The 15,597-nt window shown below is 50.1% G+C and overlaps 1 protein-coding gene across 1 annotated transcript; it reads right to left on the minus strand.

Moving 5' to 3' along the window:
- Positions 1-276: 276 nt before the first annotated feature.
- On the minus strand, positions 277-2,018 carry Slc18a3 (solute carrier family 18 member A3). The gene has a single exon (XM_090347044.1). The coding sequence runs from the start codon at positions 2,016-2,018 to the stop codon at positions 414-416; it is 1,605 nt and encodes a 534-aa protein (XP_090203170.1). The 3' UTR covers positions 277-413.
- Positions 2,019-15,597: the final 13,579 nt, after the last annotated feature.

The raw sequence follows: 15,597 nt of genomic DNA on the forward strand, positions 1-15,597 counted from the left end.
AAAAGACTTGGCCTCTTCAGACAGACAAGGTTTATTAGTTGGGGCGGGAGGCACTGCGGTGCAGCAGGCCACGATCGGCAACTTGAAGAAACGGAAGGACAGGACGGAAGGACGGAGACACCCAGCTCTACTTTGGGGAGCTGAGGTGAAGGCCCGCACAGCTCTCACCTCTGCTAGGAGCGCAGGCGCTTCGCAGTGTTTCCAGGCTCCCTGCTCACTTGGATTAGAGAGAGGAGAGAATGGCTTGCAGAGAGGGGGTACTGGCAAGGAAAATGAAGACCGGGCAGGGACTGCGGTACTCGGTACTCGCTGGAGAAAGTGGCACCTAAGCCTGAGTTGGCTGGTGCGCGCGGGGAGCAGCCACCCAGAGCCAAGTGGGGAGGGTGGGTGGTCTGGGGTGGGGAGCGGGGTTGCTAGCTACGGGTGTAGTAATAGTTGTAGTCTTCCTCGCACATTTCAAAGGGGCCAGGGGGCGGGCTGCAAGTGTCGCCGTCGGGGCCCGGTGTGGACCGCTGGCGTAGGCGCACCGCGTCGTAGAGACCCTGCGGCGGTTCGTCCAGCAGCACGTCCCGCTCGGAGCGGGAGCGCGTCAGGAGACCCACGTTGCGCAAGAGCAGGAGCACCGGCGCATAGAGTAGGTTGGCCAAGCCCATGCCGAGACTGAGCTGCTCAAAGCCAAGCGAGTGCACGATATGGCCTGCCACTATGGGCCCGAGCGCGTAGGCCACGGAATAGGAGATGTCGGCGATGGCATAGACGCTGCCATAGACAGAGACGTGGCGCACGTCCACCAGGAAAGCGAGCGTGGGTAGCAGCGCGGTGTCGACCAGAGCGATGCCGAAGCAGAGGCCGCAGAGGGAGACCACTAGGGGGGCAAAAGAGCTGCAGGCAGGCACAAGGCACGAGCTGGCTCCGATCACTACCAGGCCAAGCGCCCCGTATAGCCACTGCAGGTGCGGGTACCGCGCTGCCAGGCGCACGGTGAGGTAGACGCCCAGCACGTGCGGCAAGAAGGCCGGCAGCCAGACCATGCCCATTTCCCACTCGGACGCCGCCATCGTGTGCTTCATCCACGTGGCGATCGTGGGTTCCAGGAAGGCGAGGGGGATGTTGCAGGTGGTCAGTGCGCCGGCTACTACGGCGATGTACGGGTCCAGCATGAGACGGTGGATGGGCGTGCCCACCGGCAGGTTGGCCCGCGCGCGCGCTGCGTCCGAGAAGGGCCTGGCCACCGCTAGCAGCAACAGCGCGTCGAAGAGGGACACGGCGGCCAGCACCAGGAAGGGCACGCGCTTGCCTGCGAACTCGTAGAGGATGCCCCCGAAGGGCGGTGCCACCAGACTCCCGAAGCTGATGAAGGCCAGCGCCACGCCCAGTGCGCGACTGCGCTCCGGCTCCTCCGGGTACTTGTCGGCGATCATGGCAATGCCGGACGTGTCCGCAAAGGCCGAGCCCAGGCCCTGGAGGCTGCGTGCCGCGAACAGCGTGGCGTAGTCCTCGGCGAAGGCGAACAGGACCGTGGAGGCGAACATGACGCCCAGGCCGATCAGCAGAGGCACGTCGTAGCTCATGCGGTCGATGAAGGGCCCGCTCAAGGGGTTCACCAGCAGCTGTAGGATGGCCTTGGAGGCAAACAGCACCCCGATCTTCACGTCTTCACTCTCCGTGGGGTAGCGGGGCCTCAGGATCGGCCGGGTAGGCTCGGTGGCCGTCGGGGACGCCGAGACGTTGGCCCAGTCGGCGCTGGCGTTCGCCGGGGTGGGCGGCGGCGGCGGCGTGGGCTCCCAGACCTCGGGGGTCGGGGTGGGGCTCTCGCTGCCCCCGCGCATATGGGCGATGTAGTCGGGCACGATGGGCACGATGACCATGTACAACATGTTGTCCAGCAACAGGGCCACGCACACGATGACCAGCACCAGGCGCCGCTGCCGCTGTGGCTCTTGCAACGCCGCGCCCACCGCTTCCGACAGCTTGGCGGCCGCCGCCCGGGCCTGGCCCGCGGATGCCGTGGGTTCCATGCCCCCACCCGCCGCTCTTCCGAGGACGCCTCCGCCACAGCCCGGCGAGGGCGTCCCGCAGTGCAGAGACTGGGGTGCGAGGCTTGGGGGGGGGGGAGGCGCGGTTCTCGCCGCGCAGCACCTCCTTTCCTCAGGTGGCCGCGGGACTCATGCTCCCCTGCGCCTAGAGAAAGGAAAGGGCTCCGTCCCGCGATGCCGCCGCGGCTCCCAGCCGACCCAGACCCGCCGCCCGCCGCCGGCCCCGAGCTCCGGGGCGGCCGGGGACGCAGACCGGGCGCGCAGTGTCCTTGGGACGCTCTAGCAGCCCCAGCCGAGCAGAGAGCCCGCCCGCCCGCCCGAGGGGCGCCCGCCGCCGCCCGCCCCCTCCCGCCGCGCTCCCGCCCCTCACGCCGGCGCTTGCCTCCTCCTCCGCCGCCTCCTCTTTTTTCCCTTCCACTCGGGGCTGTGACGCGGCGAGTCTCAGCCCCCGAGTGGTGCCCCGGCCACTTGCGTCGCTCATGCTAATGCGACGTCCGCGGGGCGGGGTCCGCGGGCGGGGCGGGGCCGGGCGGGGGTCCGCTCGGCGGGCGCGCCGGGGCGCAAAGCCCTGGGAAGTGGTCTTTGAGAGGAAGAGTCCTGGAGAAGCCCGAGGGGAGCAGGGCGCAGGGAGGGGAGCGGACCTTCCGCGCCCCCTCCCCCGCCCCCCCCTCCCGGTCACAGCACCTACAGGGCGAGCGCCCGCTAGGCTCTCCCGGGGAAGAGGAGCACGCCAGCCCGTTTTCCGCGGCCGGGAGGGATTGGGGATTGCCGGGGTTCGGAGTCCTCCGCCACAGTCTGAATCGGAGCGCGCGGCGGGCGGAGAACCCCCGAGGTGAGCTGGCGGCGTCCCTCTGCTCTCGCAGGTGGAATGCAGAGTCTCGCTTCGAGGGGGCCGGGTGTGGACCCCTAACCCTTTCTCTAGCCCCGCCCACTGCCCCTTCCACCCCCGGAGGAAGGGAGGGAGAGCTCAGAGACTGCAGGGCCGGGTTCAAATCCACCAGCGGCCCTTCAGGAGAATGTCACGCGGGGAAATCTCAACTGTGAGCGTATGGGGACGGAAAGCGAGACGTCCCCTCGACCCCACGCGGGCTCCCAAGTATCAGGGCAGCCCCTGGGGATCGCCTGCAGTGCCTCGGTACCTTCTTCCCAGTCCAGGACTCTGTTTTTCCCAGCACGGGAATCTCAGCTCCGCCTCTTCTCCCTTCCTTCCTCCTCCTCCAAGCCCTCCTTTTGCTTCTGAACCTCCGCCCACATTTCTACAGACCCTTCCTCCACCTTCTCCAGAGCTAGGCCCTAGGTGGGCATTGGAGTGGAGTGGTCCACATCCTCTCCTGGAGCTGAGATGCCCCTCAAGGGCCTTGCACTCATTCACTGGGGAGGGCCTGACAGCTTTGCTGACTGCCCAAGCTAGGATAGGCTCACCTTCGGGGAGCTGAAGTGCCTGTTCTCAGCTGAAGGCCAGGCACGGGAGAGTGGGGGGAGGGGCTGACGTGTCCTCCTCAGAAGAGCCTTGCCCCTGGATGCACACAGAGCCAGTGCTTCAGTGCTCCGGCTGGCAGCAGAGAGCATTCAGGGCAGCTAGGATTGTGGAGACTGACAGGAGTAGACCATTATTTTGTCTTCCAGATTCTCTGCTGCGGGCATCGTCATATCTGGGCCCTAGATGCAAACAACTAGAACTGCTCCCAGCCTGGCCACTTATTAGATGATAAAGGTATCTATGGGGAAGTAATTCCTTCTCTGTCCTTCTCTCTTTGTGTCTGTAAAGTGCCCAACACATAGTAATGTAAATACTTACGTTGTTATTGTAACATGCTGCACTTTTTTGGTGCTGTTCCTGGGTCTCAACTCAAGGCCTGAGGCTTGGCATTTTTTTAAATTTGCTCAAGGCTGGCACTCTACCACTTGAACTGCACCTCCATTCCTCTGGCTCTTTTTGCTCATTACTTGGAGACAAGAGTTTCACAGACTTCTCTATCTTTGCTGCCTCAGATCCTCAGATCTCAGCCTCCTCAGTAGCTAAGATTACAGGTGTGACCCACCAGCTTTTGGCATATGTGCTATCTTTTGTCACAGTTGAGGGACTTGTGAAGAACAAATAAAAACAAATAAAAGGAACAAGAGAGTCCTGGCTACCTGACTGGTCCTTTTTTTTGAGGGGGTTATTGTTATTATAAATGATGTACAGAGAGGTTATAGTTGCATTGAGTACATTTTTTCTTGGTCAGCATCACCCCTTTCTTTGTTCTCTCCCAGTTTTTGCCTCCCATCCCCACCCAGAAGTTCTATAGTCCATTTTCAACATAGTTTCCAGTGAGTACTATTGCTGCATGTGTTCACTCCTTGTCCCTCCCTTTACCCTCCAAAAGACAGATAAATGAACAAACATGACAAAAAAGAAAAGAAAAGCAGGGTGGGAGAAGGGAAAGTGGGAGAAAAACATGAGAAGGGGTATCAACGTTCAAGAAGTAATGTATTCACTACCTGATGATGCATGTAACTGTAACCCCTGTATACATCACCTGGACAATAAAATACAATAATAAAAAGAAGAAAAGACAACTAAAGCATTAACAAAGAAAACTCCCCTTGTTTCCATTTCCTGGAGTTCATTTTGATAAATATTATTTTATATGATCAGAGGCACAGAGGCAGTGTGCCTTTGTGTTTCCCCTCCTAAGAAAATTGACTATTCCTTCTGGTTTGGGGAGTACTCTGGATCGGAGTCCAGGCTCTGTGGAGACTGGTGCAGTATGTTCTGGGAAGTTGTTTTCTGTCCCTGAGCCAGTAAAGGGATGAGGTGAGGACCACTAAAGCATCAGGATGAGAGGCCACAGCCTTGCCATCTGTTGCCTGGTCTCTCCACCCAGCCCAGCACTGGAAAGGGGGAAACATTCATTCTGCCTGCACACGCTCTAATGTGGCTTACATGTTCCATCCAAGAGAGGGAAAGAGTCAAATATGGTGACAGGACCTGCATGACCTTGGGTAAGTCACCATCCCTCCTCTGGACCTCTCCTTAGGGAGCCTATCTAGTAACTGAGAGAGGAAGGACTCTTTGGAGTGTAGGAGAATTAAATTTTGTCTGACTCAGATACCCCACCCCCACACATGAGCACTTTAGCCTTTAGTGTCAGCCCCCTCCCCCCCCCCCCCCCCGCCATAGAGTCACATGTATATGTCACCTGCCTGGCTCTTGAGTTTTAGACTGGGTTTTCCTGACTCTCTCCTTCTGAGACACTGAAAAGGATAGATTGCAGAAAAGTGATTGTTTCTGCATATGTTGTTGACCTGTCTGAAAAATAGGAGGTAGGAAAGCAGTTTCCTAATGGCTGAAGAACAATGGAATCTTCTAGAAGAGCTTTCTACTTGCCATAAAGGTGCAGATCCCCCTTCTCAGCTCTCTGGCTCATATATTGGCTCACAAGAGTGAAGAGAAGCCCCCCACTCCCTCCCGCTCATACCTAATATCCTCCTATTCACATCCCTATTGGGCAGAAAGAACACTCATTTATTAAGCTCTAGTTCTGTGCCAGGAGCATTACAGTGCTGTTGAATTACATCTTCCTCCATCCTAGTACAGCTAGGTGCTATTCCCCTGCTGCTAGCAAACTGGCTGTGATGAGAACTGTGTCACTTTCCTGAGAGACCAACCTCGGAACCTGGATGTAAACCCAGGCTGTGGGACCTGCCATGTGGCCCTATGCTGCCCCCATATTTCCTGCACCTCATCATATGTGTGCCCTCCATTTGCAGGAGGGTAGCATACCCTGACAGTACAGGGGATTGGGATGATAAACATCCAAGAGAGAAGGCACTCCCTGGCTGGCTCCCTCATAAGCTCTCAGGGACACTAAATTTCATTTCATCTCTCATCTTCCCTATCAGAAGGAATCACCCCCCTACTCCCCAACCTTTCAGCAAGGTTGAAAAGAAGGCTCTGGAAGAGCCTCCCTGAGCTTTGGCAGGGCTTGCCTCCTTTCCTAGGTTGGAGGGGAGCTGTCCGAGGTACTGGCCTCTAGGTCTGCTGCTTGCAAGCCAGCTTCCAAGGCACCTCACCCCCTGTCTTCTCCCACCCTGGCTTCCTTTTCCAAGATGCCTCCATCTGAGCATAACTTCCTATTCAACCCTATGGAAGAAAACAAAGACATTTTGTTTCTCCTCTCTCAATTATTGGTACAAGATAACATAGCTGGTAATCAGTATAAGTTGAATGCATAAAGGAAGGAAGTTGTTAGGCACACAGAGGGACTTACACTGTGCCAGGCACTGCTTTATGCCTTTTACAAATATCACCTCACTTAATCCTCTCATCAAGCCAGGTGCCGGTGCTCACACCTGTAATCCTAGCTACTCTGGAGGCTGAGATCTAAGGATCAAAGTTCAAAGCTGACCCAAGCAGGAAAGTTTGTGAGAATCTTATGCCCAAGTAACCAGCAAAAATCTAGAAGTGGAGGCATGACTCAAGTGGCAGAGAATCAGTCTTGAGAAAAAAACATCAAGTGAAATTAAGAGTCTCTGAGTTCAAGCTCAAGGTCATGGAGGTTAAGGAAATTTTTCATTAGCAGAGAGTTCACAAGCTGTTGGCAAAAATTCTAGTACAGGCCATCTATCTCCAGCATCTGCTTCTTTGCTGCTATTGCTGTTCTGCTGCAGAAGCTGAAGAGTACAAGGGGACAAGTTTCTGCCACCATTACTGTTCTGGATATATGGGACACGTGACTCTATGTAATCCTTAGGAAAAACTTTTTTTTTGGGGGGGGGTCATGGGGCTTGCATTGAGCCTGGGCACTGTCCCTGAGCTCTTCAGCTCAAGGCTACCACTCTACCCCTGGGCTTGGGAGCTGTCCCTGAGCTCTTCAGCTTAAGGATACCACCCTACCCTTGAGCCAAGCCCCTCTTCCTGTTTTCTAGAGGTTAAGCAGAGATAAGAGTCTCAGGTGCTTCTGTGCCCAGGCTGGCTTTGAGCCTTGATCCTCAGATCTCAGCCTCCTACTAGGATTATAGGCATGAGCCACCGCTCCTGGCTCTTAGGAGAAATTTTTGTTGTTGTTGTTTTTTTGCCAGTCCTGGGCTTAAGCACTGTCCTTGAATTTTCTTTCTTTCTTTTTTTTTTTGCCAGTCCTGGGCTTGGGCTCAGGGCCTGAGCACTGTCCTTGGTCTTTCTCAAGGCTAGAGCTCTACCAGCCTCAGCACCACTTCCGACTTTTTTGCTATGTATGTGGTACCAAGGAATCGAACCCGGGTCTTCATGCATGCTAGGCAAGCACTCTACCACTAGGCCAAACTCCTGGCCTGTCCTTGAATTTTCTTAAGGCTAGAACTTGAGCCTCAGCACCACTTTCAGCTTTTTTCTATGTATGTGGCACAGAAGAATCGAACCCAGAGCTTCGTGCATGCTAGGCAAGCACTCTACCTCTAGGCCAAACTCCCGGCCCTAAGTGAAACTTTTTATAGCTGGAGTTGGGCTGGCGATTTGGAGGACTCAAGTTTTCCTCTTGTTTTATTCAGTGGATACAGCTAGTGCAGTCTGATAGGAAAGAACAAAGGCTATTTCACACCAGACTAGCATTACAGGGGAGCTTGGTGGTGACACTACAATCCTGGCACATGGAGTTTGGGAAGGGGGCAGAAGGACAGATGTCCTGCACCAGTGTATGGACAAGGATGTCTGATGTGCACCTATGGAGAGCTCTGGGGTGGGAGATGGAAGGGGATACCAGTCTGACCTGACCTCATTTCTAAGAAGGTCATGGGTCCACATCCATCAGAGCTTCTTCATTTGTCCCTTCTTGGAGACATCTTTCTGAGAGGTGACAGGCTCATCAACCAAACTGGTTGGTGTAATGAAGGCTTCAGGGAAGCAGGGTGCCTTATTCTTTGTTTCTTCTGGGAGCACTTCAGTGTAGGCTTCATTGGAAAATGAAGCTCATGAGCATCTGGATTCCAGCACTGGGCAGGGCCCGGGAGCAGTTTGCTCAGGCCCCACTCCCTGTTGCCTGTGTGCACTTAATTAATTAAGGCTTCAACAGTCATATAGCCTCAGAGCCAAAGGAACAGAGTGGCTTGGGTCGGCCTTTTACATAAACCTGTGAGTCTGATGGCTGGAAGCCAGAGGCCTACGTGCCTGCCTGGCTGTCCTTGTCTAGCTAGTCCAGAGGGCTCAAGCCTGCCTTGTACAAAACAGAATGAGGAAACAAGGATGGTGGCTCCTGTCCTGCACTAACAGGACCTCCAGCCCCTCTCTGCAGCTCCCACCTGCTGCTGTCCTTCTGACTTGGAGACACTTATTCTGAATCACTGGCTGGAATCAGGGCCTGAAAATCCCCTTCCGCCCCTCTACCCCTTCCCATCCCTATCCAGGAATCTCCATCTTCTGAGACCACACCTTGCCTATCCCAATCCAGACTCTGCCTCTGTCTCTGAAACTGTCACCTGGCTTTACATGGCTACCAAGCTTGTTTACTCCACAAAGTTCTATACAAGGTTTTAGTCATCTCAGCCTGCTGCTTGGCTCCCCTTTCCCCTCTCCTGAATATTGTAGTTTCCCCTAACATGCTTCAGAGCTCCCACCTGCCCACCTATGAATCAGTGTTCTCTTGTGTCCTGCCTGGCTCCACCTCCCCTTGATCCTAACATACATGAACATACATGAACAGCATCCTCAATCTCCAAATCCTGTTGGGTTCTCTAGTTCTGTGGAATTTATTCCACATGTCCTTGGACCTATCTTCCCATTGGGCCTGGGGATTTCTCAGATACAAAGTCTGTGTTTGCTTGTTGCACATTCTTCATGGCATCAGCAGTGGTAGTTTGCATGGGAACTGGTCTATCAGTTCAAATTCATCTCTGCATTTATTAAAATAAAAATTCATCACATGAGTAACATTGAAATGCATTCTCTCATGGAAATTAGAGCATGATGATGTTTAGTTGTTTGGTCCCCTCTACCAATGTAACTGTTTTACAAGCCATTACTGAACTTTTTCATATATACAAATATGAGCTCAGATGAAATTTAACTATCATTATGTTTAATCAGGTATATTTTAATGTACATGTTACATGTGTGTATATATGCATACTTTTGAAGTGCTCTCTTTCTCCATTCAACATTATAACCACTTAAGTGTATTTAAAAAATGACTGAATTGTTTTATGCCTGTAATCCTAATTACTCAGGAGGTTGAGGTTTGGGGAGCTCAGTTACAAGCTGGCCTGAGCAGAAAAGTCTGTGAGGCTTAATTAATGGGGTGGGGGGGAGGGGAGGAGAGCCAGAAGTGGAGCTTTGTCTCAAGTGATAGAGTGCTAGCCTGTGGGTTGGAACACCAGCACTGGTACACACAGAATAAACAACAGTTGAGGATTTTCTTAGCCGCTGTGTAGTGGAGTTTTGTTGTTGTTTGTTGATGGACAGCCCAGTATTTCCCATTCTGTTTATGGATGGACATCTGGGTTATTTCTGATTTGCAGGGTTTACAATGTTGCACTTGTGTGAGCTGCTTCCCCAAGTCATTCACAACAACTCACAATCACAGGCTCAACAATCTCAATGTATTGCACATTTTAAAAGAAGTTTTGAAATTGCCTTCTGGAGTAGTTGCATAAATGTATACCCCTGCCCGTTCCAACACTGCCATTTCCTCTTGGCTCAGATAAAGGGAGAAAACTTGTATCCTCAGTCATTTCAAACACTTAGTAGCTTAATTGGCTGCGGATCTTTTCATATGTTTATTGGCCATTTGTTTCCCTCCCCTCCCCCATCTATTTCCCCCTCCACCCTCCTCCTTCCCTTTGTGTGTGTATGTAAATTGCATGTTTCTTTGTTTCTCTTGTTTCTTTATTTCTGCTTGTTTGCTTGTCTTTAAATTAGATCATCACTCTTTTCTTTCTGAGTTGGAAGCATTCTTCACATTTTAAAAAGGAATATCTTTGCTCCAGAATTGTCCACTGAGATGAAAATTATTGCTACTTCTTCACTACATCTGAAGACTTGTACTTACTGGGCAAGATAAATTAGTGTAGAGGTGAGGTTACTGCATCAATTAAAACCCTTCAGAGCATCTTCATCAGCAGTGGGAGAGAGTCCAAGTCCTTTAGCTTGACATGAAAGGTCCTCTCTCATCCATCCATCACTGTGGACTAATGTGATATCTAGATTTGATTCTGTCTCTTTAAACTTGAGAAAATTTACCCAAATGTTTTGGGTCTACAATATATCCTTCCTTTGCAAGTTTCTAATGCTGACTTTGTACTAGTAGATCTCTAAACCTTATTCACATCCACAAAACTGGTGTGTGGACAAGGCCAGGGTGAGGTGCTGAACAATAGAAGCCTGGCTCAGGGTGTGGAGTTGGGTCCCTGGCTTGTACTCTATGAAGAGATGGTGGCAGAATGGAAGTTGTTGTCAAGTTTTATCAAGACTACCTCCCAAGGCTAACACTCTACCACTTTGAGCCATAGCTCCACTTCTGGCTTTTAACTGGTTAATTGGAGATAAGAGCCTCATAGACTTTCCTGCCCTTGACTGGTTTTGGACTGTGGTCCTCAGATCTCAGCTTCCTGCCTAGATTAGGATTATAGGCATACACCTGGCTTGTTGGTTAGTTTTGAAAAGCCTGCCTTTAGTGGGAAGCCTTTAATGGGAAGTTGATGTGGTCCTGAGCCCCTGGGAGAGCCCCCAAAACAGGCAGGCGAAGGTATTGAAGGGAGACTGCAGTTTACTGTCAGAGTTCATTTTGTTGAGAAAGCCAGGAAGATAGATGAATACTACCAGCCATCCCTCCTTCAAATTGAGGCCTGCAGTGATTGGAAATGTGATTAACCAGCTACTTCCATTATCAGACTTTAAAAGTATAGGTTTGATGCCAGGTGCTGGTGATGCTTACCTGTAATCCTAGCTACCTAGGAGGCTAAGATCAAAACCACACCAAGCAGAAAAGTTTCTGAGTCTTTTATCTCCAATTAACCAGAAAAGGTAAAAATAAAAGTAGACTCAAGTGGTAGAGTACCAACCTTGAGTAAAAATGTTGGTCCTTGACAGTGCTCTGGTCCTGGGTTTAAGCTCCACCTTAACACGTACCCCCCCAGTATGCCAGGAACTGGCAGTATGACAGGAACTGTGAGAGGGTCCTGGCAGGAGACTGCCTTGGGAGGAGGAGCCATCTGCCCTGTGGCTTTGGAATGGGTTACCGTATTGTGTGGTGTGGTCCAGGCCACACTTCTGTGACAATATGATGGAGGCGCTATGGTGGAGCCAGTCACTCTCAATGGGTATATGGTGACCATCTCCTCCAAGCACATGGTTGGTGGTAACAAGTGATAGTCAAGATCATCTGCCTGGAAGCCTCTGAAAATAGGCTTCAGTGTGTGGAAGTGGATGGTGAAGCTGCAAGGAGGAGCTGCCCTCTAGTGGCAAAGTCAAGCTTTGCAGCGCCTGCCTTCTACACTCACCAGCCTCCCTGCAGAGCTGTGGGCTGCAGAAACCGCAGTCTGTGGCCAGCTGGTTTCAGTAACAATCTGTCTTGTGTGGTTGCAGTCTGTCTGCCCTTTTCTAGGCTGTGGTGGTGGACAGAGAGGCCAGGAGCAATCACAATTACAGTCTCGGCCCAGTGCCAGCTATTACATTAGTAACTTTCTATCTTTTCACATCCTTGGACATAGGTCCTGTCTGGTCCATTTTATTAATTAAAGATCTGCAGAAAGAAGTGAACTCATATGCCAAGGCCACTGGTTCACTCTTGGGTGCTCAACTGCTTGGCACGTGGCTTTGGTTCTTGGCTGTGATTCTTCTGTGACTTCAAAGCCTTGTCCTTTCCATAACCTCCACCCCTACTCCCACAGTCCATGCAGGATGGATGCTGCTATTGTCCCCAAGTCCTAAGGACTGTCCATCCCTGACACAAAGGACAAGCAGACAAAGGACAAGGTAGAGACCTTTCTTAGCTCTTGATGGAGTGATTGTAGCAGTGTTGACTGGTAGTTCCCCTGGTAGTGATGTTGACATCACCCTACTAAGCCATGACCTCCAAAACTGCTCAGAGTCAACTTACACACGCGCATGTGTGTGTGTGTGTGTGTGTGTGTGTGTGTGTGTGTGTGCGTGCGTGTGTGTGCGTATGTGTGTGTGGGGGGGTATATAGCAGTCCTGGCATTTGAATTTAGGGCATTGGGCACTCTAGCTTAGTGCTTTTCCACTTGAGTCACAGCTCCACTTCCAGATTTTTTGATGATTAATTGGAGATAAGAGTTGCACGGACTTTTCTGGCCAGGCTGGCTTTGAACCATGATCCTCAGGTCTCAGCCTCCCGAGTAGCTTGGATTACTAGTAGCTAGTGGCATGAGCCACTAGTGCCTGGCCAGAGTCAACTTTTAAAAACATGAATCTTGCCCAGAGTAGGCACACAACAGAGTTGTTAAATTAGTCAGACTCTGATTTCAAATTTCAATTTCCTGGAGTAAAATTCATAAGCTCAGCTAGGCTTGAGTGTCTGCACCACCCCTACTAGGGCTCCTCACATGCTGCTAGGTGCCAGGCTGGGAGCTGTCTGGGTTGGTGTGAGCCACACATGTCCATGTGCCAACCCCTCTAACGTAGAGGTTCTCATCACTATGTGAAATGCTACGTACAACCCATCTTCCTTCTGTATTAATTCAACAGTTCCTTGATGAGGCTGAATGCTATCCCCTGCCACCCCAGGACTCTGGAATTCACTGCCAACCAAACTCAGACACAGAGGCTCCCTACTCTCATGTAGTCTTTTCCCCACTCCCACCCCACCCCCAAAGCCTGAGTGGGTACATTCTCTCCTCTTTCCATCTGAGATTCAACTTTGTGTCCTACTCATGCCTCTTGGAGACTGCAAATGACGAGGTTTACAGACAGGTTCACAAACAGTTCATGGAAGCTACATTGAATGTCAGATAGGACACACACACTGGAGGTGGAGTTTTATTTATGTACATATATGTGTGTGTGCACATGCACTAGTCTCAGGGCTTGAATTCAGGCCTTTTGCATTGTTCCTGAGCTGTTTTATTCAAAGCTACTTGGCACTTGAGCCACAGCTCCACTTCTGGCTTTTTGGTGATTATTGGAAATAAGAGTCTCACTGACTCTCATGCTCAAGCTGGCTTAGAACTATAATCCCCAGGTCTCAGATTCTTAAGTAGTTAGGATTATAGGTGTGATCCACTGGCACCAAGTGGAGGTAGGGTTTAAGTAAGAGGGTCTGAGAAGGTTCTTGGGCCTGTGCAGACATCCTGGTGATGAGGCAATGACACCACAGTCAATGCTTGGTGTGTGAAGGTTGCAAGGAACCTGAGATGAGGGGTTCAGGCATGCTGAGGAGGGGGAGGGTGGACTTTGCATCAGTGGGGCCTGAAAGAGCGTCATGCCCACTTCAGTTGTCACCAAAGAGCAGTAATTAAATAAGATGGCACACTGCTGGGCTCTGGTGACTTACACTTGTAATCCTAGAGACTCAGGAGGCTGAGATCTGATAATCTCAGTTCAAAGCCAGCTGGAGCAGGAGAGATCTTTAGACTCTTATCCATAATTAACCACCAGAAAACTGGAAGTGGAGCTATGTCTCAAAGTGGTAGAGCACTAGCCTTGAGCACAGAAGCTCAGGGACAGCACCCAGACCCCAGATACCCACACAAACACACACATCACCTATCTATCTATCTATCTATCTATCTATCTATCTATCTATCTATCTATCTATCTATCTATCTATCTATATCTATCTATCTACCTACCTATCTACCTATATATCTATGGTGGCAAAAATTCCCAATTAACTAACTTGCTATCTTGTTTGTTCATTTCTTCCTCCTCTCCTCCTTCTCCTCCTCCTCCTGCTCCTCCTCCTCCTCCTCCTCCTCCTCTGCTTCCTCCTCCTGTCCTTCTTCTCCTCCTCCTCCTCCTCCTCCTCCTCCTCCTCCTCTCCTTCTTCCCTCCTCCTCCATCTTCTTCTCCTTCTTCTGTAATTATAAGTAACTTTTAATAAGATATATATGCAATACAATTGAATTGTTTTCTCAAGGAGGCATAGCAACAGCTTGAGCTGGTGTGAGACCTTAGAGTCATCCATTTGATGCTTCTTTGGCAAGAATGAAAAATGCAAAAATTGTGGAGATTGGAGGGCTTCCCCCAAGATTTCAAAGGAAAGCCTTGGAGACAAACAATTAAGCAGAAAAGGCAGGATCCCTTCAGGCAGCCCAAGTAACAAAGCTAAGAGTGCAAAGTTTTCAGGTACAAAGGAAAACCCAGTGTGCTACAAACATGTAACATCTCCCAACAAAAGCCATAGGGAATTGTGGGAACCAGATGAAGAGAGAGGATATGTGAGTTGCAAAAGACAAAGTATAGCAGCCCCAAATCTTTTGAGCTGCCATCATGACATCTATGTTACAGATATCAGACATGAGGCTAAAAAATGTAATGTTTTCTCTGCTGGGTTTCAATCTATGTTTGGTCTGACTCTTCCTTGTTATTCCCTTGATCCTCCTTCATTTTATTTGTAGTGGGGAAATATGTGTTATAAGTTAGAAGTGTATAAATTATTTTTTTAATCTTGTAAGGGTCACACTTAAGAGAGTATCTAGAGTTTTGGAAGAATCTTTGAACTCAGACCATGAGCAAAAATTATTCCTTCCTCATTAAAGTGGTTTCTGTCAGGCCTTTGAGTCACAGAAATGAAATATCTGACTAATTCACATCCAAAATGTTAAAAACAATAAAAACAAAACAAAAACATAAATCCCTATTTTCAGAAATCATCTTTTTGTGCAAATACTCTGCACAAAATAATCATTAGAGATATTTTTGGAAAACTCAACAACATATAAGAGATTAATATAAAGTTATCAGTTGAAAATGTCAAAAAATCATGCGATCTTCAAAATGAAATTGTAAAAAATCTTAGAAATAAACCCCAAATACGTAAGACTTCTCCAGGCAGGCAATTTTGCTGAACACTAAACAAGTGCTTGAAACTAGGACAAGCTTTCCATTCCATCAAAACAATTTGGGTAAAATTTTTCCATGAAGAAATTCTATTGCAGGAAAAATATACAAGTGGTCATAATAGAATGAAACAGTAAAATGTGCTTAAAAGGGCGTAATTTTCATTTGCAGAGTAAATGCAGATTATCGCATGAGGTTGAATCTATACATAGTTTGTTTTTAGAACTGGTGCATTTAGATTTTGTTGAATCCCTGAACTGCTGCCATCTTCTGCTGATCTCTTCCTCCTCCTCCGCCTCCTTTCTTCTGCTTCATCTTCTTCTTCCCTTAAAGAAGCACCTTTCACAGTGGGTACAGTGGGATCCAAGGCCAGGCTTCTAGAGGGCATTTAGGTTTATATGAGATATTAAAACATTCCTACCTTTTTAAGCTGGGCTCCCTTTTTAGTGGTGGCTCACACTTGTAACCCTAGCTACTCAGGAGGCTGAGATCTGAGGACTGAGTTTCAAAGGCAATCCCCAACAAGAAAATCTAGAAGACTATGAATTTTCAATTAGCCAGCAAAAAGCTGTAAGTGAAACTGTGTGT

This window comes from Megascapheus bottae, chromosome 15, assembly GCF_031878675.1.
Source record: "Megascapheus bottae isolate mThoBot1 chromosome 15, mThoBot2.hap1, whole genome shotgun sequence".
In the NCBI taxonomy this organism is placed as follows: Eukaryota; Metazoa; Chordata; class Mammalia; order Rodentia; family Geomyidae; genus Megascapheus; species Megascapheus bottae.